General features: G+C 43.3%; 1 protein-coding gene across 2 annotated transcripts in view; it reads left to right on the forward strand.

Annotated features, from left to right (window-relative positions):
• Positions 1-27,335, forward strand: part of ATP8B4 (ATPase phospholipid transporting 8B4 (putative)) — a 576,024-nt gene that overhangs the window by 50,138 nt on the left and 498,551 nt on the right. For both annotated transcript variants that reach the window (XM_073618636.1, XM_073618637.1), the window contains exon 3: positions 9,591-9,658. In XM_073618636.1, coding sequence (XP_073474737.1) covers positions 9,631-9,658 — 28 coding nt within the window. In that variant the 5' untranslated portion in view covers positions 9,591-9,630. The remainder of the gene's footprint in view (positions 1-9,590; positions 9,659-27,335) is intronic.

Genomic DNA, 27,335 nt, shown 5'->3' on the forward strand with positions numbered 1-27,335 from the left:
CTGGCTGCATGACCTTCTGCTGTGCAACTCCACAGCCCCTAACAAAGTGGTTTCAGCGTTGGTGCTATGGTCCATGGAGGAATGCAACAACTCAACTAATTGAAGCACTCAGCAGAAGCTTGTCTGGCGATCTTTCAGGGACATTGGGCCGGGTGGCAGGCGGTCATTCGTTCTGGTCACCAGGTTCTTAAAAGCGGTCTGTTTAGCACTTGTAGAGGCAATAGTTGCCTTTTTTATACTACATTACTAAAAATAATTCTCTGAGCACCTATATGAATTTTGAAATCTTACATTTTCTTGCTGTTAGATTCAACCTGCTCTTTGAAACATTAGCTGGCATGTGAAGCATAGAGCAGAAGTGTACTGGTCATTCTATTCTATAGGCCTCATTTATGGTCATGTGCTTTAGGTAATAAGCAAAATAACAAGGTCAAGGGTGAAAGCAATGGAAAGGATAGTTATAGGGCACTAACATTCCATGGTAGAATGCAGAGTGTGTCAGACTTGGAATCAGTGGCAGCCCGTCTATTAGGGTAGCCTGGGCGCCGCCCCCTCTCTCACGCCACCCCCCTATATGGTAATGGATGGATTCATGCATAGCATGAATCCATCCATTGCCGCAGATGCCGCCCCCTATTCATGCGTCCGGTCCCTTTCGGGTCACCGGGCGTGTGAATTACAGGGGCAGGGGATTTTTTTGAAACACCTGATTAGAGCCAGAGGCTTTAATAGGCTTCAAAATAGGGTGGTCTTGGTTCGCAGAGCATGCAACCTGGAGCACACCCAGGTGTGTTACAAGAGCGAATGAATATTCGCTCTTGTAACACTGATCCTCAATCCGACCAATCAGAAGCGGGTGTGATACCCGTTTTTCAATTGGCCAAAAAGAGAGGACTCCCAATTGGCTGCTGAGGAGGAGGGAGGAAACGGAAGCCGCCTCCGTGGAGAGCAGAACAGGAGGCCGCCAAGCAGGGGGAAGCCGTCGCCGCCGAGGAGAGCAGGAGAACGGGAGGCCGCTGCCGCCAACCAGGGAGAAGTCGTCGGTTATGTTGTTGTCACTGTTTGCTGCACCCCCAAAAAAAATTTCCACCAGCCACCACTGCTTGGAATGCATGACAAAAAAATAGCTGCGGCTTTCTGGGGTGACATCTGAAGTACTTTGAGCTCCCTGGAAAGCTCCCTTAAAGGAGAAGTACAGCCAAAGCTCATTTGGCTGTACTTCTTCAGCATGCTGAAGCCTGTTGTTGGCTGATGTCACAGAGCCGGTCAAGGTTGTGGAAAAATTGCAACCATATGGTTGGGATAAGTGCAGTTACCTTTCAAGTCTATGGAGCTAGAAATCGCATGCACCGCTCCCAACTCACACAGGACCCTTTTTAAAATCACTTTGAAATTGCACTGCATATACAGTATGTGAATGGCCTCCATAGAAAATCATGTAATTTCACTTGTCATGCAATTCCATGCACGTTCTGGAATGCATCAGAAATCGCATTAGAGTGAGCAAAGGCTTAAGGCTCATTCAGATGGCATCATTCTCATGCCTGTGCATCCAACTTGGAGGCATGCAGGCAGTCCATAGAAGTGGATGCAGATGCAGTGGCTGCACAAACACAGTTGCATGTCAAAATTTGGATGCAGGCAGGAGTGGATGCACAGATCTGAAGACAGACACAATGGGGATGTATTTTTTAAATAAAGCTGTTGAGTGCAAAATCTGGGGCAGCTCTGCTTAGAAATCAATCAGCTTCTATGTTTTATGTCAAAGGTTAATTGAACAAGCTGAAGTTAGAAGCTGAGTGGCTACCATGCACAGCTGCATCAGATTTTGCATTCTGCAGTTTTAGTAAATCAACCCCAGTGTATTGGGATCTGTGTACCCACTCTTGCCTATATGTGACTGCGTCTGCATCCACTTCTATGGTCTGCCTGCACGCAGCAAAAGGCAGCTCAGCACAGAGGATGGGTCTCAGCTAGGGTTGCCACCCGTCCGGGATCCACCCAGACAGTTGGGGTTTTCAATCGTGTGTCTGGGTTTAAGGCCACCTGAGACCCGGACACAATATTCAGAATGGACTGTGGCTCCCTAAGTAATCAAGTATCACATTGGTATCTCATAGGTATGCACACAGGCCCAACCCCCATACACAGACAGGAAAGGAGAGGAGAGAGAGATTGATCTGCTTCTCCTCCTCTCACCCCTACCACTCTGTCTGCCCACCCACACTCCAATCCCTGGTGTTCTGTGCCTCAGGAAAGGGATTTATGGGCTAGAAGTTTGAAGCTCTGCAACCAGCAGAAACGTCATGGATGAAAGGCTTCGATGCCTGAGCCTCCATCCTCGGGTGAGTAAGCTCACCATCCAATATCTGTGACTGAAGTCTCTGCCCCCCCCTTCTCTCTCCTGCCACCAAGTGAGTGAGTACACGAAGGTAAGGTGTAAGGGATGCTCTGTGGACTCTGATTTAAGGGGGAATGCTGGGAACTCTGATGTAAGTGGGAGGTTTGGTGAGCAGAAACCCCCTTACATTAGAGTTCCCCTTTACACCAGAGTCCACAGCGTTCCCCCTTAAAAATAAAATTTTACCTTGTGCGGCTAAAATTTACGGGTTTGGCTTGAAGAAAAGATGGCAACCCTAGTCTCAGCGCTCTTCTGAATGTGCCCTTAGGCTGAATTCACACCTGGGCAGAGCGTATTCCTGGGTATTTTAAATTGTCTTTTTCAAACATTTTTTTTTTTTTCCCTCTTTTTCCTGTATTATATTTTATGCATTTATGTGGCAGTTTATTAAGATTTAATCAGAATAATAATTAAATCACAGATTTTTGGTTTGCCTCCATATTTTCGTGTTCAAATATTTTATTAAAAGAAACAAAAAGGTTCCAGTACAAAGGTACAGGTAATAGTGCAAAAGGGACATATACATATATATAGCAAGTACAACTGAACAAAAGCTAGAGCATGGAAAAGACCATACAGGGTCAAAAAAGGCATATAAACAACAAGGGAGGATAATCCTCCACAAAGGTACAAAGGTAGGCTGAAGATCTAAGCGTAAGCAACTTATTGAAACTGTAGATCAGGGTAGGCAATGGGGGCGTGCTAAGGAGTAGGCCTAGCTAGAAGCTCAAGCCAGGGGTAGGAAAGCTGCAGGGGTTGAATAGGATGGATAGAGACGAGAAGGAAGTGGGAAGGATGGGGGGCAAGTGCATAAAGGGTGTAAAAGAGAGCAAAAGAGAGGGAGAGGCTGGGGAGGGGTGGGTAGAGGGGTAAAGGGAAGAGGTAAGGAGGGGGGGGGGGGGCAGGCGAGGGGACTCCCCTAGTGGACGACAGGTAAGTGATGTCAGGCTCAAGGGTGAGATAAAGAGAGTTTGCTGGAGATATTATGGGAGCAGTAAGGTTTCTTCAAAACCAGGGGGTAGGAAATGAGTCACCCAAGGGTTCCAGAGCTTCTCAAATTTAGAAGCTTTATCTAATAGAACAGCTTCCAATTTGGTGTGAATCATTGATAATTCGGTGTTTTGCCGCGAGTACACACAAGGAAGTGGATTTCCAGGCTTTAGCTATGGTCTGCCTGACAGCGTAGTGACATGGAGCAGAAGTTTAAATTGGCGATGGGTCAAAACATGGGTTTGTTTTTCATGAGAGCTACAGTTGTGTCTGGTGATAAAGATGCGTCAAAACGTTTCAATAGGATTACAAAAATCTCTGACCAGAAAGTTTGCACTATGGGGCAGTCCACCAAATTTGGATGTGCGTGCTCGCCTTGTTACAACCATGAAAGCAGTGAGATGGGTATTGCGGGAGGAATATGTTAATCCTGGCGGGGACCGGGTACCACCTGGTGAGCACCTTGTAGCTAGTTTCTAAGGTGTCGATTTTAGGTGAGGAAGATTTAGTTGCCTGCCAGATGAATGACCAATCAGCATGGTGAAGAGTAAGGTTAAGATCTTTTTCCCAGTTGCTTACATAAGCTGGGGATTCCGCCATGTCTGAGGTTAGAAGATGGTTATATAGCTCATATATTAGCCCATATCTATGAGAGTCAGATTGGCACACCCGTTCAAAGTGTAAAACCTGGGTCTGACGAGTCAGAAGGGGGTACATGGAGTAAGAAAATGCTTAATTTGCAGGTATCAAAAGAGTTCAGGGGGGGGGGAGGGGGACCATAAGTCTCGCAAAGTGTCAGGAAGGATTCAAAGGTAGTGGTCGCAAAGAATTAATGGGCTCAGGGCAGGCCTGCTCTTGACCAAGCAGAAAATGATGACGGGAAGGACCAAGTGGGATAGAAGAACAGATTATGAAGGAAAAAGAGTTATGCCCCGTACACCCGATCGGAAATGCCGCCAGCAAAAGACCGATGTGAGCTTTTGGTCAGAAAATGCGATCGTGTGTATGCTCCATTGGACTTTTGCTGGTGGAATTCCAGCCAGAAAAAGATTGAGAGCAGGTTCTCTTTTTTTCAGTCGGAAAAAGTTCCTATGCAAAAAAGCGATTGTCTGTATGCAATTCAAACGCGTAAAAAATCACGCATGCTCAGAAACGATTCGAAGCATTGAACTTCATTTTCTCGGCTCGTTGTACTGTTGTACGTCACCGCGTTCTTGACGGACGAAAGTTCAGAGAACTTTTGTGTAACCGTGTGTATGCAAGACAAACTTGAGCGGAATCCCGTTGGAAAAGCCATCGTATCTTTTTCTGACCAAAATCCTGATCGTGTGTACGCGGCATAAGGGGTTATGAGGAGACTGGAGGCCAAAGCGATTTTTTTTAGTCTATCCCAAATAGTGAGGCCTCGTGATTGGGTTGATAATGGGTCGACATTGGGCTGGGGCCAACCAAAGAAGATTAGCTGTAGAAAGAGGGTCACAGTCCACAGATTCTATGGCTACCCATAAGGGGGGTTTCAGTAGTGGCATAGTATTTTGGAAGTTGGGCCAGCTGCACAAATCTTTTTCAGACAATTTTCATGTGATTTACAGGTGTTTTTGCACATGGCTCAAGCTTCGGGCATTTGTTTCCTGGGCTGGGTAAGAAGAGGAGAGCAGTTCTGTAGAAGAGTTCTTCAGACGTAAAAACACTTGTATCCCACTTTTACAATTACTCCCATTAAAGGCCACGTGGACAAAACACCTGAATACGCTCATACTTTTTTATACCGTAGAGCAGGGGTCTCTAAACCTTTGAAACAAAAGGCTAGTTTACTGTCCTTCAGACTTTAGGGGGGCCGGACTGTGGCCAGTGGAAGTAGAAAATGTCTTGGCATCGGTAAGCGTAAACAATGCCATAGGCTTGATGGTCAATGGGAGTAAAAAATTGCATTGCTGGTGTCAGTGGGAGAAATAATGCCCCGTCATTGGGTCAGTGAGAGGAATAGTGCCCCATCATTGGTGTCAGTGGGGGGAATAGTGCCCCATTATTGGTGTCAGTGGGAGGAATAGTGCCCTATGATTGATATTCATGAGAGGAATAGTGCCCCGTCAGTGGGGGGAATAATGCTCCTATCATTGGTATCAGTGGGGGGGGAATGGTGCCACATCATTGCTGTCAGTAGGAGGAATAGTGCATCATCGTTGGTGTCCGTGGGAGGAATAGTGCCCCATCGTTGGTGACAGTGGGAGGAATAGTGCCCCAAGAGCCGGATAAAGGCAAGCAAAGTGCCACATCCGGCCTGCGAGGCACAGTTTGGGAACCACTGTTGTAGAGCATAGGGCAGTATTGTCGAACCTTGGCACCCCAGATGTTTTTGAACTACATTTCCCATGATGCTCAACTACACTGCAGAGTTGTATGAGCATCATGGGAAATGTAGTTCCAAAACATCTGGGGTGCCAAGGTTCGCCATCACTGGCATAGGGCGGCTGAGCTTACAAATATAAACAGGGACATTTAGAAAGAATGGGATTCTGTACATTTGGTGTAGTTGAGGCGTAGGGAGACAAAAAAACACTCAAGTGTCAATGGGGGCCTAGGGACTGTGACTTGAAATCCTCCAAAATGAGCTTGAGTCCATGGCCAGGCAAAGGTAAGCCCAGCTTGCTTCTCCTTTGCTCTTACAGAATTTCCTCTGTTGAAAATAACAAAAACAGCCGGTTCACACTGAATACGGCTTGAGTCCATGGCCAGGCAAAGGTAAGCTCATCTTGCTTCCCCTTTGTTCTTACAGAATTTCCTCTGTTGAAAATAACACAAACACCGGGTTCACACTGTATATGGCTTTGAAATCGCGCTACTTCAACACAATTTCAAAGCCGCGGTCAGTGCGAGTTCATGTGCTGCTTACCGACCTGTCTATGCAAGTCCCACATGAAATTGCCAAAATTAGTGCAGGAACCTTTTTCAAATCGGTGTCGTATTAATTTGAACAGTTCCACAGACACAAATAAGCTGCGACTTGTCATGCAATTTTGCAACAAAGTCGCACCGGGGTTAAAGGGGGGCTTGGGGGCATATCTTTAAAGCGGTGAATGTGACTTTCACCAAACATTCATGGGTGGTGTATCAATAACTGTAATTTAAAACACATGAAGTGAATGTTTGGTGAATGCCTGATTGACTGCTTTATAAATTGCCCCTAAAGCCTCGTACACACGATCGGATTTTCCGCAGACAAAATGTCAGACTTTTGTCTGAAGGGCATTGGCCGGGAACTTGTCTTGCATACAAACGGCAAGGAATTGTCGGCCAACAAACATGAACGTAGTGACGTACTAGACGTACTACGAGCCGATAAAAAGGAAGTTCAATTGTCAGGCACCACCCTTTGGGCTCCTTTTGCTAATTTCATGTTAGTAGAAGTTTAGTGAGTGTTGATTCGCGCTTTTCATTTTTTTAGTTTCTGAACGGCCATTCGTCAACCAGCCATGTCAACCAGCGGAATCGGAGGAGATAACGTGTTATTTATTATTGGCCTTGGAGTTATTGCTTTGACCCAAGTCCAGTCCAGGAACAGGAGGAGGAGGATTTATTGGACCAAAAATTAGCTGCTTTATTAATCGTGAACAATCATGTCATATGCCTTTGCTGCGGGAGCTCCAGGAGAATAATCTGGATGATTTTCTGAATTATCTCTGGATGACGGACCCCTGCTTTCACCAACTCTTGGCATTGTTGACCCCCTATATTAAGAAGCAGGGCACATGCATGAGGCTTTTATTTTATTTTTTGGTTGAATAATAATGATTTGATTTGTTATATTTTCATAGAATACACTTTTTGGTTAAGTTCTATTGGCAGATAGCATGTCTAATTTTATTTGTTTTCTTTTTTTAATGCACAATAAAAAAAATTGTGGAGAATAATACTTAGCTATGTGCTTTACTTCAAATGACAGTTTGGGAGTAGGCAGTTACATTTTGTACAATTAACAAGGGACACCAACATAGTTGTATCTTTGATCTTAAAAACTACGGGATAATGGGGTTGTGGTAACTTGCACCAAAAAAAAAAAAAAAAAAAAAACAAGCATAATAATATTATTCTTGATATCACTAGAAATAAAAGCATTTGAAAATTTGTTTGCCATAATTCCATCAGTATCACCAGCAAAGCAGCTTCATTATTATCCTATTAAAGAAGAAGAGAATTGTGCGCTGCATTTCGAGATTTCATAATTTGCCGCATCACGAATGTTAATTCTCCATTATGAACGCTAGTTTACTAGACCGACCGCTTCTGGCTCTTCCTTGCTTCCGAGCATGTGTGTTTGTACTTTGGACTTTTGTATTATGGACTTGTGTACACACGATAGGAAAATCCGACAACAGACATTTGTCTGCGAAAAATGTATAAGCCTGCCGTCCAACATTTGTCCGTGGAAAATCTTAGGCCAACAGCCTGTCATCACACAATTCCCGGCGGAAAATCCGATCGTGTGTACGAGGCTTAATATTTGTCTTAACAAGATTTGTTGTTTAATTTTAACCACTTGCGTACTGGGGCAATCTTAAAAAATCTTTGCATAGATGTTAAAAATATGCATCTTTTGCTAGAAAGCACTTTTACCCCCCTTTCAAAAAAAATATCTTTTCTGAAAGCAGAGACCCTGGAGAATAAAATAGCTGTAGTTGCAATTTTTTATATAACATGATATTTGCTCTTTATTTATCAAATACATATTTTCAGGAAAAAATACAGTAAATGAATGTTAGTGCAAACAAACTAAATATTCTACCCAATTTTTGGTGAAATAGAAAAGATGGGTTTGCATCAAGTAAATAAATTCCAAAGATGTCAAGTCTTAAAATTACACACGCCTGTAAAATCACACACAAAAAAAAAAACTGTTACCCGAAATTCAGTTATCAGTTTAGAGTTAATCATTGATTATTGCTCTCACTCGAACGTTCATGATCATACCTCACGTGTGGCACACGCGGGGTTCCACCCAAATTTTGAACAATATCTGTATGTATTCTCTTCCTTGCCTAGATGCTGACATGCCGTTTAAAAAAATTTAAATCGCCGTAATTACCTTTTATTTTTCTATTCTTCTTTGCACTTCCTGGTTCTCCTCCCGTGGGAGTAGGCGTGTTTCTAGCCTCACCCAGACTCCTGGGAGCTAGTCTCAGGCTTCCCAGGATGTCACTGAGCATGTGCGGGAACGAGCAGTGAATGCTGGGAGCACAGCATTCACCACATCCAGGAAATAAATGCTTGTGGGCTTCAAATGCCCACAATGAAGATGGAAACCGCCTGCAGTGAATAATATAAGTTATTCTTTCTGACGAAATCTGACACAGGCGGACATATTACACACAATATGTGAGTATGTAATGCTGAGAAGAAAAGTTTGTGAATGAACTAAAAAAAAAAAAAAAAAAAAACGATAGATAGGTGGACCCCCGCTTTAATGTTTATATACATGTGCTCACCCTATGCTTTACATGTTATATGGGGTGTGTACCCCATAATTTGAATTCTTTTTATTTATTTTATATCTTTTTTTTGTTTTTTTTACTTATTGAAAAATTAATTTTTAACTTTATTGCTATCATAAGGGAACTAACAAGACCCCTATGTGATAACTTGGACAGGTAACAAGTACTGTTCATGGAGACATTGGGGATCTGTTAGACCTCCAGTGTCTCCCCTGCCCTCCAGTGCAGCTATTCAAACACGGATCGCACTGTGCTGGAGTGCTTACAACATACATACTATGCTTGGTGTTCTGCTGAGTTACAAAAAGGATCATGTCTGTTTCTGTGTTTTTTTTTTTTTGTGCAATGAAATGTGCATTAATGAGAAAAAATACTGGTTATCAAGATTTCAAAAGTTCAAAAAACAAAGAATGGTGTTGTGTCATGCTACCATTATAGAGATAGAGAGTGCTTTGGTATTCATTTGATTATTTGCAGGATATTATGCTTCCCAGAGCCATATCTGTCTAGTGATGATGACAGTACTCTTTTGCAGATTGCAAATTCTGTGATATTAAATTTAGACAAATGGGCTCATATTTCATAAAGTACATGGTATTCAATGACTTCACTCTCCGGTTTGTGGCTTTCATTTTTGCAAATCTCTATAAACAAACACATAATGTATTATGGTACATTTGCTAATAGCTTTTTTTTTGTACTATTAACAGGCTATACCATAGCTACTTTGGGAGGTGACTGCATTCTACAATGATTTGTAGGAATACAAAAAAGCTTGGTAGGTAACTTTTTTTTCTGCCTTTTTTTTGTTGTATAATTTTTTATAATATCAGGCACTGAGTGTTTCAATTAATTTCATGTATATAGACTGAGCAGAGCTATTATGTAATCGGTTGTTCATTATGTGTTATTTCTTCCTAGTGTACATTTCTGATTTCCTGTACAATGCAGCTGCACATGTGTTAAGCAACTACAAATGTGGCTGTACAAATTTAGGCTTCCATGCACACTATAAGCTTTAAAAATGCCGGAAAAACACTAGATAAAAAAACACTCATAATAAAATTTTGTGCCTGCTTTTAGGCTGCATGCACACTGTCATTTTTTATAAGCTGAAAAAAATGGATGAAAAAAGTCGTTTTGTGCCAGCTTATAGTAGCATTTTAGTAGCTTTTAGGAGCATTGGTGTTTTATTAGCGTTTTTACAGTAGATAAAGAGAAAAAAAAAACGGTTGAAAAAAGCTGTTCACACAGAACATGCAGCACTGTATGAAAATAAAAAATATTTTTTTTTTCAAGCAAATATAGCTTTTTTTATTTTTTTTTTTTTTTCCAAGAAAAGTCTTTATTGTCATGAAAAAGTCAAGTTATACAGAAGCATAACATCATGAATATACATAAGATTGTGTTGTTATACAAGATGTGATACAGTAAACATCTCGTTCAGAACATTACATCCAATTCAGCTTTGTGCACATAAACAGAAAGAACGAAACAGAAAAAATTTTTATGTAAGATATGATCTTGAACATCCAAACATCAGTCCTAAACAATGGGACAAGCGGGTCTGCGCCCAGAGGCATCTCTATGAATATGTGATCTTTTTTTTGGGGGGGGACCGTGAGATGTCCTCATGTGAATCGAGTGATGGACCTGAGCAATGTGTAATTGAATCCAGCGGGTAGCATGTAAGTTATCTCTTATCTCAGATCGGAATCTTAAGAGGGGCGTGGATAAAGGCTTAGTGCTGTCAAGAGTGTATGAAGATATTCATGGGTCCGCTCCTTCTTGTTTTTAAATTGTCAGTTTTTAAAGTGGCGTCCTGGGCACTTTTTTGTGTGAAGTGTTACTTTGTCGTTTAATTTGCCTCTGGGTTGTTGACTTGTGGTAGGATTGCAGTCACCGGACCACAAGCAATCCTAATCTTAGTTGGGTAGGTTGGGATGATCTTCCTATCATGAGGGGAAGGGGTGATTGGGAGATTCGGAGTATGAAGTAGGTGAGGAAGGGTTTGGATAAGATAAGGGTATTCCTTATGGCTCAGTGGTCTATAAGAAGGGTCCTAAGTGTTTAACGAGGAGACATGAAGTAGGGTGGAGTGTAAGATAAGGGGGAGCGTGTGAGTGAATGAATGGTAGGAGAGGAAGGAGAATATCTTGAGTGTATTGAAAATGAGTGTTTTGAGTCCTCCTCCGACAGAGTCCCAGGCATTGGTATAAGTTCTTAGGACAGGAGATCCTTATATTCAGTAGTCGTTTGGAAATGTTGCCAGCAAGACCAAATGGTTCTGAATTTGGGGGACGTATCTTTGGCTTGGTGGATCAATTCCTCCATTTCTGCTATTTTAGATATACGCTTGAGCCAATCTGCAATAGTCGGGGGTTTAGTAGATTTCCAGAGAGTCGGGATGCACATTTTTGCTGCATTTATCATGTGTAGTGCGAGTGAGCGATGGTAGTCTTTTTTTGGTATAGAGGAGTGGTGTAATAACATTTGGGCAGGGGTAAATTCAATTTGGTAGGTGGTTATATTAGTTGTGATACGTTGTACTTCTTTCCAGAAGGGTTGAATAAGTGGGCATGACCACCATAAATGGACCATGGAGCCCTCTGCAGCTGAGCATCTCCAGCATGTTGGAGGTATGGAGGGGGACATTTTGTGTAGTTTAAGGGGGGTTTTGTACCACTTAGAAAAGATCTTAAATCCGTTTTCTTGTGCTGACACATTAATCGTACCTTTGTGTATATAGGAGTATATGTTTTCCCATTCTTGGTTTGACAGATCTAAGTCTAAGTCTCTCTCCCAAGCACGCGTGGCTATGTTGGATTTAGGGGTGTGATCCGAGAAAAGGAGAGCATATAATTCTGAGATTACATGTCTCTGCGGTTCTGTCTTGGAGCAAAGCACTTCAAAAGGGGAAAGCTGTCTGGAATAATCTGTAGTTTTGGGGGGATGGTCAAGAAAGTGTCGTAATTGATTGTATATCCAAGGCGGGAAGGGTTTTCCAGACACGTGTGCGGGTAAGTTTGTGATTGCTAGGAAGGTATTTCCTGAAAAGAAGTGTTTTGCGCGTATATCGTCTTGGGGCCAATATCCCTTAAGAAATGTGGTGTATAAACCCGGTGGAAAGTCTGCATTGTTTCGGATTGGTGTGAGGGGGCTTGGGTTGGAGGAAATGTGGTGTTTTTGGCACATTGATTTGAATGAGTGAAGTGTGGAGGAAATCAAAGGGTGTTGTGAGCATGTCTGTGGGATCTGTCTTGTGGGCGTCCAAGGTAATGATTTAACGGGAATCGGTGTGAATTCATTTTCAATTTGCGTCCAGGCTTTAGTGTGGGAGTGTACAGACCAGTCAACTATTCTGGACAATTGGCATGCGTGGTGGTATTTCGTAATGTCTGGGAGGGCTAGTCCTCCTTTTAACTTGGGCAAGGAGAGTCTTTCGAAACTAAGCCTAGGACGGTTTGTTCCCCAAATAAACTCGTTGCAGGCCCTGCGGTATGAAGCAAAGAAGGCTTGTGGTAATCGTATGGGGACTGTTTGCATAACATATAGTATTCTTGGGAGAATGTTCATTTTAATTATTGCTGTTCTCCCAAACCAGGAAAAGAGTCCCGTTGACCAGGACTTAAGGTCTTTTTGAATTTGTTGGAGAATTGGTAAGTAGTTTTTAAGATACAGGTCAGAAAGGCGTGTTGGTAAGCGGATTCCTAGGTAGGTAATCGCTTCGCGAGTCCATTTGAAGGGGAAGTTAGACTGACATGCTTCCAGGGTTTCTGTTTGTAGGGAAATGTTCAGGGCTTCGGATTTTTTGAAGTTAATTTGTAGGTTGGTCAGGAGGTTGAACATATTGAGATCTTTAAGTAAATTAGGTAGTGTAATGTGGGGTTCAGTCAGAAACAAGAGAATGTCATCTGCGAAAGCAGATAGCTTGTATGTAGTCCCTGATATGGATACTCCTTTGATGTCAGGGTTGGATCGAAGGCGTTGAAGGAGTGGCTCTAAGGTAAGGATGAATATTAGCGGGGAAAGTGGGCATCCCTGACGTGTCCCGTTTGACATGGAGAAGGCATTCGATAGGTGTCCATTAACACGGACCTGTGCGGTGGGGGAGGCATAGAGGGCCATTATAAATTGTAGCATACGATCTCGTATACCGATCTTTTTAAGTACTTCCTCCATATAGTCCCATGCCACCCTATCGAATGCCTTCTCCGCGTCCAGCGACAAAAAGAACCCCCGCTGTTGTTGTGAGGTTAACCATTTGTGTATATTGATGGCCTTAATAGTGTTGTCTCTAGCCTCTCTGCCAGGTATGAATCCCACCTGGTCCAGAGAGATGAGGTTGGGCAGGAGAGGTAAGAGACGATTGGCTAATATCTTGGCGTATATTTTTAGGTCAACATTCAGTAAGGATATAGGTCGGTAATTCGAAACCGTAGATGCATCTTTATTGGGCTTAGGTATCACCGTTACGTGTGCCGCAAGTAGGTCTCTAGGTGGGGGATTATCCGAGGAAAGGGAATTGAATGCCTGCAGGAAATGTGGTTTGAGTGTTTCAATGTAGGTTTGGTAATATCCGGTCGTTAGACCGTCTGGGCCTGGGCTCTTCCCAGGCTTCAATTGTTTTAGAACCACGTCTAATTCAGCTGTGGATATGGGTCTTTCTAGATCAGTTGCTTCATCATTAGGTATGTGCTTAGGGCAATATTTCGTGAGAAAATCTTGGATGGCTTTCGTTCTGTGGTTGCCTACCTTCTGTGTGTCGTGGGGATGCAGGTTATAGAGCTGGGAATAGTAGTTAACAAATTGTTCGGCTATTTGGTCATTGGAGACTAATCTTTTCCCAGTAGGATCTATTATTGAGTGGATCGTTGTTTTTGCTTTTTTGGCGTGTAGAGCTCTGGCCAAGATTTTGCCTGATTTGTTGCCATACTCATAGAATATTTTTTGGGAAAGTATATAATTGCGTTTTGTTTGCTTATTGAGAGCCTCTAAAAGCTCAGATCTAGCTTTGAGCAATTCCGGGAGAGACGTCACTGCCAGGGAGGTTTTGTGCGCTGTTTCTAAGGTTTGTATCCGTGAAGTCAAGGTATTTATGTGTTCCTGTCTGTCCTTTCTACGTTTGGCTGAGAGTGCAATTAGTTCTCCTCGAATGGTGCTTTTATGTGCTTCCCATCTCATCATAGGTGAGATCTCTGGGGAGTCATTTTCCTTAAAGTAAAGCAAGAGGCGTTTTTGTATGACTGTCATGGTTGCGATGTCTGTGAGAAGCGAGGGGTCTAGACGCCAAATATGGTGTCTGGGCTGAGTTTGTGAAAAAGCTAGTGTCATGGAAATTGGGTGGTGATCTGAAAGATACATGGGATCTATGGTGGTCATCGTTAGCATTGGCAGGTCCCTTTGTGAAATGAATAGATAGTCCAATCGGGAGTATCTGTTGTGGGGATTCGAGAAAAAAGTGAAATCTTTCTCGTTCGGGTGGAGAGTGCGCCAGGAGTCGTGTAGTGATAATTCCGTCAATTGCGTTTTAATCGCACGCAGCGCGCTATATGGTAAGCTGGATGAACCGGTCGAGGTATCGTGTAGTGGGTTTAGAGGGACGTTGAAGTCTCCTCCTAGTATAAGAATGCCGTCTTGGAACAAAGTGAGTTTTCGTAAGGTGGACCTGAAGAAGGGTACTTGTTTCGTGTTGGGTGCGTAAATGTTGGCTAGGGTTATTTTTTTGCCGTGAAGTGTGCCCTTGACAAAAAGATATCGCGCTTCCGAATCTATGCATGTTTCTGTAACTTGAAACGGGCAATTTTTAGCAAAGAGGACGGAGACTCCTTTCGATTTTGTTGAGTTGTTAGTTGCGTGTATGGAAGTTGGGAATCGATAGTTAAAGAGTTTGGGGATGGAGTTTGTTCTAAAGTGTGTCTCCTGGAGAAAGACAATGTCCGCTTTGTTTTTATGTAGGGAAAATAGCAACTGAGAGCGTTTTTCAGGGATGTTAAGTCCCCTTGTATTTAGAGATATAATCTTGATTGATCTGTTGTTGGCTGATGGTGTGTGCGGCATATTGTTGGTACGTTTTAAATTTGGGTGAGGTGGCAAAGGGTGGCGTGGAGATTCCTTATACCTGAGCGTCTCTGTCGGAGGAGGACGAGGAGGGAGTTGTAGGGGGGATTAGACCGAGGTATCAGAGAATTTGTGTCTTTGGGGGGGGGTTTCGATAACTATCAGGGGTTTTAGAAGGTGTATGGGGGACTAAGAAGGCAGTACTTTTATGCTCAAGCGTGATGTGTAAGTGAGAGTTAATAGTCGGGCGTCTTTGCTTATGGGCGTAGTTATTTCCGGTGATCAGCGAAATCCTGCTCGCTGACCCGTAGGGAGTAACTACCTATGTTTAGGTAGAACCGGAATGAGTCTGTGGCGTGTAGTGAGATCCGAGATATATATTAGCTGAAGTGCTTATGGGCGCCACTGAGGTGAGGAGCGACTGACGTCGGAATGAAGGGGTGTGTTTTCGACGAGGAGAGGCTACCCGCTTGACAGGGAGGAGGAACAAGCCTATGGGGGAGGTGTGAAATCATGGTAAATTAGTGTAAAGGGTGAACCTGGGTATTGTCTGAAGAGGTATGAGGAATAATAAATGCTGGGAGCAGAGTTGCTCGTTCAATTACAAAGGCATGCCAAATATTAGTGTGGAGATACCTGTACGTCTGAGGAGGAGTGCCGTCTGAGTTTTTAATCCGCGTGTCCCTGGTCCGTGATACTCTCTATTCAGGGCCCCGTTTGGGCAAGAGTAAGCCAGTGTATGTATCGTAAGTGTTACATATGTTTTGATTACCACATGTCGGAAAGAATCTTAGACACTTCTTAAAAATGACATTCGGTTATAGAATAAAGCTAAATAAAAAGCTCTTAACTGTGGAAACCTCAACATATTCTACTGCCAGCCTGGTTCTAACACTTGTGTATTGCATTGGCTACTGCCCTTTAAGCTGGGCGTATATGGTCAAGCTCTGTGTCTTGTCTTACTAAGAATCAGTAAGACGTGCGCGTCATCTATGACACGTCACGACAAACTGCCGCGCCCCCTGCTGTAGGGCAGGAGACCAAGAATTTGAAGCAGGGGGGAACGTGGGCCTCTCTTCAAACGTGCCTATGGTACATCTAGATGTGCAGTACCGTCCAGAACCTTTATCTACTGGGTGGAGTTTCAAATCCTACGTGGCTATGTGTATAATAGGGGCCGGCAGATACATCATACTCCCACACCACAGGTTAATAGTGCACGCGTCATTGAGTATACCCTGTGCTGGGTATGATGAGATGGGTCACTGAGGACAGTATGCCTCTCAGCTATCTGTGACAATTTACCTTTTGTGGTGGTATTTTCCCTGTTAATCAGAGCGTCATTTCTAACGTTTTAATGTAACCAGGGCTAATCCAGATGGGTGTAACTTGCTGTGTTACTTGAACAAAGCAGTATATTATTGGATGGTGTTGGTAACATGATGCATGATGCATCCTGGGCCCTCCTCTCCACCCGTGAGCCTAGGATTAATTTATGTGCATACTGATCGACCATTCATGAGCCCATCGCTTAAGAGGGTTGGTATTAGAACCTGAGTCTTTAACTGAATATATTCAAAGCATCATTCATTCATCATAGGAGGCGATGACCCGTGGGAATCGCATCTCCCCCACCTAAATGCAGCAAATGGAGTAACCGGGAAACTGTCCCATTGAGGTGTGTTAGAGTAATCGGCGTTCTAGATAACAGTGTGCTATGTGTCGGGCAATAACCCATCTCACTCTGAGTAAGCCTGTACTTCATTGTACGTAAAGTTGTGTACAGAGCCACGATCGTGCATTGTTCAATTTTGGTAATATCATGTAGGAGAACACTGAAATCATTCCCGCGGATCATCACCTCCCCCATCCTGGTCTAGTCAATTCTAGATTAGAGATCTTAAGAAATAAAGGCTAACTTAAAACAATAAAAGGTAATGACAGCCCGAGAGCTTTAACGAATCATTTGAATATGTGAGCCACCCTGTTTCCTTCAATCTCAGCTTAAAGTGTGTGTGGGGGAGGGATCAGAGGGAGAAAGGATACTGTGGCTGTGGGCATATAGCTGGCAAGAGTGGTCAAAGTCGTGTGAGCTGCAATGACATGTCTTGCGTAATCTTGGTTTCTTCCTATGTTGAGGACAGTGTTGATCCTGGGTTCCTGCTTCTTCTCTACATCAGCAATCCGTGTGGTTTCGGTTTCATCACTCGCAGTGTGATGTCTCAAGCGGAATGGTTAAATCCGGAGCATACAGTTAGGACTACAGGGAATTGGCGGCTAGCGGCGGTGTGAACAGAGCGTGAGATAAACCAGAGAAAGAGAACCAGCAGCAAAAAAAAGAAAAAAAAACTGGAACAAAACTCACTGGAACCAGTGAAACTAAAGATAGTGGCTCCTTGCGTCATACGATCCGGCATCACTAATCAGCGATCCCGGCGTGCTCTTCTGGTCTGCGGTGTGTCTAGCGGGCTGGGGCCCCTGACTGTATCAGGCCCGTGGAGACGATGTCTTGCTTCGGATGGAGATCGTTGCCGTCTGTAGCGGTGCGGCTGAGTATCCATTGGCTCACTGTCAGGCGGGAGTTTTCTGGAGGCCGGAGGGCGGAATTCCGCATACCATTCGGGAGCATCCGTGAACGGTAAGTCTAGGGTTTCACAGAAATAGCGCAAATCTTCCGGCACTCTGAGTAGTGCAGTGCGACCCTGATAGGATGCTGACAAGCCGAAGGGAAATTTCCACCTGTATGAGATGTCCTTGGAACGTAGAACTTCCAGCAGGGGGCGCAGTTCTCTCCGGCGTTGTAGTGTAATGGTGGAAAGATCTTGAAAAATGCGTATGTCGGCGCCATTGTGTGAAAGCTTTGTAGCCATGCGGGCCTTACGAAGCAGTTCTTCTTTCAGATGGTAGTCAATAATATGACATATCACGTCCCTGGGCGGATCAGCTTCTCTCCCCCGCGGGCGTAGGGCTCGGTGTATGCGTTCCATACCTATGGGGGTGGCCGGGGGTTTGTCCAGGAGGCTGTTAAAAAAGCTGGATACTTCTGCTTGGAGCCTGTCAGCATCAATCGATTCCGGTAGGCCTCTCACCCGTAAATTGTGGCGTCTACCGCGATTGTCCAAATCCTCAATGTGTCTATTCATATCTCGCAGTTGTAGGGTGTGTGTATCTAGGGCCTGGCACGTACGGCGGAGCACAGTGGCATGGGTCGTGGTCGTCTTCTCCACTTCCTGGACTCTGCCGGCAATCGCTTGAATGTCGATCTTGAGCTCCGTGATTGCCGCTGTCAAAGCTGCCGTGAGGGTGTTTTTTATATCCTGCGCTACGGAGTGTAGGTCCTGGAGGCTGGGTTGGGAGTTCGGCGTTAGAATTACAGCTCCATTTTCCTCCGTTGGGCCTGTTGTCTGAGGTAAGCCTCGTGTAGGCGCCATGTTGCCAGAATGGGAGCGGAACATTTCTGGAATAATATGGGCATTCCTACCGGTCAAGTCCCGAGGGGACCTTGATCTGGAAGCAGAGGAGCTGCGGGATGAAGTTCCCATGATTTCTTTGCTTAAAGGCGGGCAAGTAACCTCCTTTTTAGCTAGAAGATCCTCTCTGTCAGCGGGAGCAAAAGATTTAAGCTGCCATCTTCTCCCGAGGTCAGGCCACGCCCCCAGCTTTTTTTATTATATAAATGAAAAAAGACTGAAAATTTTGAAAAAAATCCCCCGGTATTTTCTACTCTCTGTTTATAAAACATATCCAATAGAAAAAAACAAATCGAATTTCTTCATAAATTTAGGCCAAAATGTATTCTGCTACATGTCTATGGTAACAAAAAAAAATCCTAATAAGTGTATAGTTGTGTGAAAGTTATAATGTCTACAAGCCATGGGGTGTGTATATACAGGGCTTTTTCTCTCAGAGAATAGGTGCAGGAACTCCCTCTTTCCGAGTCACCTCGTATCCACCCCCTACCCACCTCCGAACACCATTCTTTGCTTCCATCCCTACCCACTTCTGAGCACCATTCCTTGGTTCCACTCCCTACTGACCTCTGAGCACTGTTCCTTGGTTCCACTCCCTACCCACCTCTCAGTAATGGATACAGAATCAAGTATCAATTTGTGATGCAAAGTAATTTGTATGTAATTTGTTAATGATAGGAAGTAAAATAGATCCCCTGTAGCCAGCAACAATGGAGCACCCCCAGCAACAATGGAGCACCCCCAGCAACAATAGACGCTGAACAGCTAGCAACAATAGATCTCTCCATCAACAGTAGATGTCTCCCAGAAATGATTGTCTCCTAGTAGCATAAGAGTCGTCCAGCAACAATAGATCCCCCACCAGCGACAACTGACCTCCCCAGCAACAACAAACTCTCCCCCTGTAAAAATAGATCCCCTCCAGCAACAATAGATCCCCCAGGAGCCAACATCAATAGACCCTCCAGTACACCCCAGAACCCCTTTGCCATTACATACATTCAGAGCTGGAGGTGCCAGAACTGCGTTCCCCCACGTTCTTGCTGAAAAAAAGCTATATATATATTGATCAGTCATGAACTGACTGCTTATGTTCTTGAGGCCCTTAAAATGCCAGGACAGTACAAATATCCCCCAAACGACCCCTTTTTGGTAAGCAAACAGTCTGAGGCATTTAGTAAGAGGCATGGCGAGTTCTTTGAAGTTGCAATTGTTTGTCACACTTTTTTGGTAAATACTGTCACCAGTGCAGTGCAGCATCATCATATGACTGATGTGACGGTGATCACGTATACTGACTGGTGACTACTACTTTGAGGGGTTGATCAGGGATTTTTTTTTTTTGAAGATCATCACTATATAAGCAATAGTTTTAGTTGTCATGAATGGGTTAACCATTTATGAACAGATTGCTTTTGGTTGTGTTCTGTGATTGACTACAGCTAATCACATGGTACAGGTAGCCAGGTACTATGTGATTGCTGTGGGCCAATCACAGATGACAACAGTAAGCAAACTGTTTTTGAATGGAAAATCATTTATGACAGGTGGTTTACATTGTTATCATGTGATCACTATGACCAACCATAGCGATCACATGATACCTGGTTACCGATTACTGGTAACTGTAATCAGCTGTATCTGGTGGACACAACGGTCACTAGAGGGGCGTGCTGCATGCCCCTAACCTGGAGCAGGCACAATGATGTACACGTACGTGATTGTGCATGTACTGCCCGGCCGCAGTAAAATTACTGTGGCAGGTTGGCAAGTAGTTAAAAAAATCGGCACAAGGGACATTGTTTACAATTATTTCAGTGTCCATTGTGCTGGTGTCAGCTACGATAGTGGGAATTCAAAGTGCTCTGCCCACTCCCATACCCTACAGGGGTTAATACCAGCGCTGGACCTGCGATAGGTACTCATCAAGAGTGATGACTATAACAGACCTTTCCGCCCCCGCCTCCATTCATAGAAGCTGTGCTATAGCTTCCATGAATGAAAAGCACTCTATGAATGGAGGCAGTGAACCTTTCATTCATCCATTTCATTCATGTAAGCTATATTATAACTTCAATAAATGGAGGAGGGAGAAGAAAGGGTGGGCTTAGTTGGCACTCTCAATGAGTGCCTGTCACAGGTTCAGAGCTGATATTAACCCCTGCAACACCGGAAGATTACAGCTATGGGGTATGGAAGGGGGGGAGAGGACTTTAGATTTCCACTATGGCAGCCAGCACCATCACAAACGACACTTCAGATTCAAGATTCACCCATTCTTGTTGTTTATTGAGGAATCTGTTAGATTCCCATGAGCTGAAGGTAACAAATATGTTTGTGTATGGCCAGCTTAAGGCTGAGGAGAAAAGAGCTAGATGATGCCAGAAGTCTTCCAGCCAGGAAATGAAGTAGGATGAGACGCTTACAGTATGCAGTGAAGGTAGAGTAAACAATTTCAGTACAGAAGAGAACCCTGTACAACCGTGCAAGTCTGAAGGCAAGGCTGGAGTTCAGCTTTAATCATGTTGGCAAGGCATGGTGGTGAAGAGAGGGCCAAGACCATTTGTTTGTAACATATGGGAGGATGAGCATGCCGCTCCATTATTCACATATGTGGTTTTGTGAATGTTTTTTCTTAAGCATTTGGTGTAATGAACCATGAGATGAAAGGAAGTTAATGGTAAACAGAGCTGGTGAAGCCTGACATGTGCACCCTAGTACTTTCCTGTAATCAGCCATAATATAAATATGTAGGTGTTAGGCCTGGTCCTTGTAAATCTCAGCTTTCTGACAGCTCAGGTAATGATCACAGGTGCAGACAACTGAAACGACAGCCAATCTTGTATTCTCCGCTCTCTTGTTTTACACACTATAAGCTCTTGAAATGTAAAACTTACTGATCCACTTCTCTGAACACTTTAGCTGCCTAGGTGCCCAGCTCTTCCACAGCATTCGCCATGAAGATTAAAGTGGTTCCAAAAAGTAGTTTATGGTCTGGTTTCTTTGCTTGTTTTCTTGTTGTATTTATTTAGTTAAGTCTTACCTTTTATTAAAAGTTTCAATGTATTCTATACAATGCCACCATGTGATTTAATGTGCCATTTTGCTCTGTTCAGCTGGAATCCATGAGCATATGACTTTTGTGACATCAGTTCCTGTTCGGTTTGTAAGTGGTGTTGGTACAATTTGGCCACTAGGCGGTGCCTTACATATAGACAAACAGTGGGTTACGTGAGCGAGTGGGAGGAGTTTTATGTGAGCAAGTGGGAGGAGTTTGGGCAAGGTGTCAGGAGAGCCTGCCCCATGGGACTTGGTGGGTCCTATACTACAGAAATGTAGCATTCCCCGTTTTTGGTGTTTCCTCCCTGGGGAATAGCTAGAGAAGACTTGGTGTTCTGGATAGGAAAGAGTTGGGGGACAGGACATAGATGGCCCGACTGGAGAAAGTGCTGACGACTGCTACCATTATATGATAAGCTGAGTGCTCTAGCACCTCTGGGGTTGTCCTATTGGATGAAACGCGTAGGGAAAAGTCATATCGCTGATGTCACACGATGCATCAGGTTCCGTGTAGCAGCTTGTCATGGGAGTTATTGAGATTGTGCTTGGATTTTTTTATATGGTTTTAAAGTCTCAATAAAATATATCGCACTGTGGCTCTATCTTGTTTGCCCCATATGTGAGAATTGCAGTGCGGTTTCTGCTATGGTGCCATCCCCCTGTGAGCTACAAGCGAGGAACGAGTTTTCATGCTGCCACAGGCTGTGTCTTTGCTGGCTGAGATGGAGAGAGCTGCTGTAAGAGATCGGTGTAACATGCTGTGCGATTGCAGTTTTGCTTTTGGAAAGTGTTCGTTTCACCTGTTTGTGGTGTGAGGCCATACATAGGAAGACTTGATGGTGATTGCAAGTGGGGGTGGAAGACACAGACTCCGGAATGTTTCTACACTTTCTAGAGACTTTTTGAGGTTATTTTATTTGCTTCTTAAAGTGTTACTAAACCCACAACATTAAAATCAGTCGGTATATGCAGAAAAGCATGCTTGTTATACTCAGTGTGGAACCTAAGGGGTTAGTCCTCCTCATTGTGTAAAAAGGCTGTTTGATCCTGTATGCACAGATTCTCCCCTTCTTGCATTGTCCTCAAAACATCTCAGACAGAGTTAGTGGAGTCAGTCTGCACATGCTCAGTTTGGTGTGTATTGCTAGAGAGTTGTTCTAGGGAGGATGCATATGGATCAACACAGGGCCAATCAGCACATTCCAGACAGAGGGTCAGGGGTCATGCATACTTATAGGACAGTCATGGGAAAATGAAAACACATCCTGCAAACTTTAACCAGACACTGATAGAAGTCACAAGACTGCTATATATACTGCTGATAAGAAAAGGTATTTAGCAGTTTATATTTACTAAAATAATTGCATTTCCATGTTCTGTGTACTGTGGGAGACCAGATATAGTGAATACAGGGTCCTGGGTTTAGTAAAACTTTAAGGACTTGTGTGTGTGAGAATGCACTGTTTAATTTATTTGACATTGATCAACATTCCCAAAAAAGCTCAGATGGCTCTTGTAAATGACCCGGGTGATAATACTCCCAAACATACACAGACCCTTATCTTTTTTTATATTTTTGGCTACTAAAATATGTATAGCTATCACCTGGAAAATCTCTACGATAGATTTGAATTTATTGAAGTGCAAAATTACCCGGATCATGTTGCATGTAATATTGGTCCGCATCCTTTTGGGATAGGCACGCCAAATTTGAAAAAGTTTGGTACCCTTGTCTACATTACCTGCAATGCCCATCTTAGCATTCGTCCCTGGGTCGGGGGGGGGGGGGGGTGCGGAACACGGTTTGGACACTAAATCCCCCCTTCCTTCTCTCCCCTTCTCTTCTTCTTTCTATGATTCTTTATTGTGTCCTTGGACCTCCTATACATGGCAGACCCATCGGGTCTGTCTGTCAGTGTTTTGGCAGACCCAATCGCACCATCCATTGCCCTCTATGAAGCGGCAGATGTCAACAGGCATGTGTCCATTGACACCCGATCCAATCCTATTCACTTAAAACAGATAGATGGGGGATCCGTTCCCCATCTGTCTGGCATATTGGATGAAAGTTGGTTGGAAACAGACAGGCGGACCGTTTCTATCCGACCATCCGTAGAGGAAAGAGCGCTGTCATCTGTCTGCTGATGATCCCAGTGAGGATCAGTAGACAGATTCCCCCCACTGAGCAAGGCATATCCACTGGCGGAGTCAGCCTGTCTGAAAGGGGCCTAAGTTTGATTGGTATATTGTGATTTATTCGCGTTTCACACCTATTGTTTGATAGACATGCAAGCTACGTTATTGGAGGGACTATGTTGGTGGAAGGAAAGGCGACGGTCCTCCTCCCTTTTTCTCTATCACCGTTAGCGTTTCCTCTGACCGTATAAAGCAGTTCTTATAAGCAGTATCAGCGTTCTGATAACTGTGATATTCTCAGAGGTTCATTTTCAGGAATCTTTGCTTGCTTTTGTTTGCATAATTGGAATGCTTTTTGCCTTACTGTACACTCACATGTTTGTTCTAATTATTTTGTCTGTAATCCAAATTATTCATCCGTGTGAACAATGTGCACACTGAATACTTACTTGCTGTAAGCTTATCACTTTTTGTATAAAACCCATTAAAAAAATATTTGGAGCACTATTTTTAACACAATTTCTTTGTATATTTTTTATGCTTTACACCAGGGATATGCAATTAGCGGACCGCCAGCTGTTGCAGAACTACAAGTCCCATGAGGCATAGCAAGACTCTGACAGCCACAAGCATGAAGCCCAGCGGCAGAGGCATGATGGGACTTGTAGTTTTGCAACAGCTGGAGGTCCGCTAATTGCATATCCCTGCTTTACACAGTGATTTTTGATGTGGTATTCATTGTTCTACATTTGTATGCCGCTTATGATTTTGTTCAGCAAATAAATTATTTCATAATTTGTGACACACAGATTGGGTGGACACGTGACAAGTTCACTTTTAACATTGATGATGATATAGGTGCCGCATTACAGTTTATCAACCTGAGAAAGTGCTGATGAGTGATGCCATGTTTTCGAGAAGCTGTATACCCTGAAGTTGCCTACCATGAAGTTAATCATTGAAGGAAATTCTGGACAGCCGCACTCCAAAAAGATTATATGCCTTTATTTAATAAAGTGTCATCCAAAATACAAGTCACAGCAGAGTGGAACAAAGCTTATGCGTTTCGCACTACGCAGAGTGCTTAGTCATAGCTAGCTATGACTAAGCACTCTGCGTTTTGCAAAATGTGTAAGCTTTGTTCCACTCTGCTGTGACTTGTATTTTAGATGACACTTTATTAAATAAAGGCATATAATCTTTTTGGAGTGCGGCTGTCCAGAATTTCCTTTGCCTTTTAGTGCACAGCTGAGAGATGGCACTGCTCCTGCCCCCTTCCCAGCCCAACACCCCAATGAGTGCTGGAAGGGCAGAACGGAGAGCAGTGACTGACAGTCATTACTCTCAACTCGGAGCAGATCGAGAACTGAGCGATCAGCAGTCATTTGATGTGATCGCTCAGTTCTCTGTCTGATGTGGGATGGCAGCAGCATTACTCAGATGCTGTAACATCGATCTAAGCATGTATGTTTTTTTTTTTTTTTAAACCCTAAACTTCTCCTTCAACCAAATTATAAATTAAAATGTTCAGAACAAGTATGTCACATACCAGTTACAACACCTCTGCATTTTGGAGTGGTACCAGTGTGAATGCAGTTTTTACTTTTCATGTCTGCAGTGAACGTCGGTCTCAGGAATAACCTCAACAATAAACAAGGACCATTTAGGAGTCCACAAAACAAATAAAAAGTTTTAGTGGCAATTTTGAAATGCAGAAAACTAAATTTGCTCAAGAGAGCACTAAATGCTCAAGTCCATAACCTATAATTATAATTCTTAACAAGTTCATAAGCTAAAATCATAATTGTCAACAGCATTTGGAGCATAGAATTACCAGTTTCCTGGCCAAGAATGCTGAAAAAGATTGTTGGGTTAAAGAATACAAGTGTTATTCTTAAAGAATTGAGCCTTAAAGTAAGTTTCCATTTTTGCAGTCAAAATTTGGATAATATCTACTTTTATACATACTTATATGTACCCATTCACATAGCATAACTTTAATAAAAAAATTAATTAATTAAAAAAAGCTCTTCTAATTAACACTGTCTGTTCTATTAGATATACTTTAAGAGCTGCCTGGTCTCGTAAATGTCATACAAGTACCAACATTGATACAATTGTGAAAAGTAAGGTAATTATACAATAAACCATTTAAAATAAATTAAATCAAAACACGGCACATATGAATTAGTCCATATCCTTATGCTTCATGCATTTAAATTGTGACAGTCGATCGTGCAGTCTTTAACAGTGCCAAGTGCTGTCTCTTTAAATTATGTGCAAATCTCTCTCCAGTGTCCCCACTCACTCACTGACTAATATGGACTCCTAAGCGCTTAGTGATGGTCCTGGTTATGCTGGAGCTTGTGGTCGTCCTTGGTGATTATAGCCCACAATGGTATGCCATGCCATTATAGTTTTTACTCATGAACATGGAGAAGATAGCAGAGGAGATCCAAATAGCATAATTCCGTTTATTAAAATCGTATAGTTAAAAAAACAAATTCACCCACTTTGTACATGGGGGAAATGCTAAAAAAATGTTGGCAAATCTCATTATTAGTTGTAAATTATAGATGAACAAGATTTGTAAACTAGATTTTAACACTGTCTAACGTAAAGCCCCATACACACAGGCCGAATGTCAGACGGCAGCGGCCAGTTCAATAGAAATCGGTCGACATTTGGTCCGTGTATACTCTAGCCGGTCCGCCAGACCGGGCATGACCGAAAAAAGTCTGCTGATCGGCTCCCGATCAGTACTCTCAGCCAATGGCTGAGAACGCAGACCGGAGTGTTCTGGTGGGGAAGCCGCCCCCATCAGAACACAATAGAACAGCAGGGGAGATCCCTGTACTAACATCGGATTGTTAGTACTGTGGCTTTGAGCTGAGCTAGCAGTGTGTACCAGGCTTAAGGCTGACTATACACTATAAAATCTGATTGCAGAATCTCCTTTAGAGCTACCATCAATTAGGTAGTATAAGGACCTGTCTGATTTAATCAGGATTGTATGGATGTTTAGGTTTGTCCTCATATTACATAGTTTTGGTAAAGATAACGGAGATTGTACAGTCAGACTGCATACTATGCTTAACAAAGAACTCAAGATGTAGAATCGGGCCACCTGCATTGTATGTTAATGAGGGGATCTTAAAGTGGTTGTAAAGGCTCAAGATTTTTTATCTTCATGCAAAACCACTACACAGAGCAGGTAAGTGTGACATGTTTGTTATTAAAAAATAAAATGAAAAAATCTGCCCTTAATATCACTTTAACCAATTAATGACCGCCTGCCCGCAATGTACTGCTGACGGGCGGCTGCTGTAGGCAAAGCCATGCACCCAAACGTCGCTGCCTACTTCAGGGTTTAGAGGGCATGCATGTGAGCCTCCCCATCGGTACCCTCTGTGATTGTATACAGCGGGATGCCTGTCAGTAAGTCCCAGCCAATGATTCATTGCCAGGACCTGCTGATTGGCTGTATACATTCACAGCCCAGATCTCTGTGTTGACATTCAATACAGAGCTCTGTACACAGGGAACGATCCTTGTAAAGCAGGAATGAGAAACTTAGAGATCAGTTAGTAAAAGCACACGCTGTACACACATTACACATTGTTAGGGATACACTTAACCACTTAATCACCCTAGATGTTAACCCCTTCCTAGCCAGTGTCATTAGTACAGTGACAGTGTATAGTATCATCACTGATCACTGTATTAATG

This window comes from Aquarana catesbeiana, linkage group LG03 (assembly GCF_042186555.1).
Source record: "Aquarana catesbeiana isolate 2022-GZ linkage group LG03, ASM4218655v1, whole genome shotgun sequence".
Lineage (NCBI taxonomy): Eukaryota > Metazoa > Chordata > Amphibia > Anura > Ranidae > Aquarana > Aquarana catesbeiana.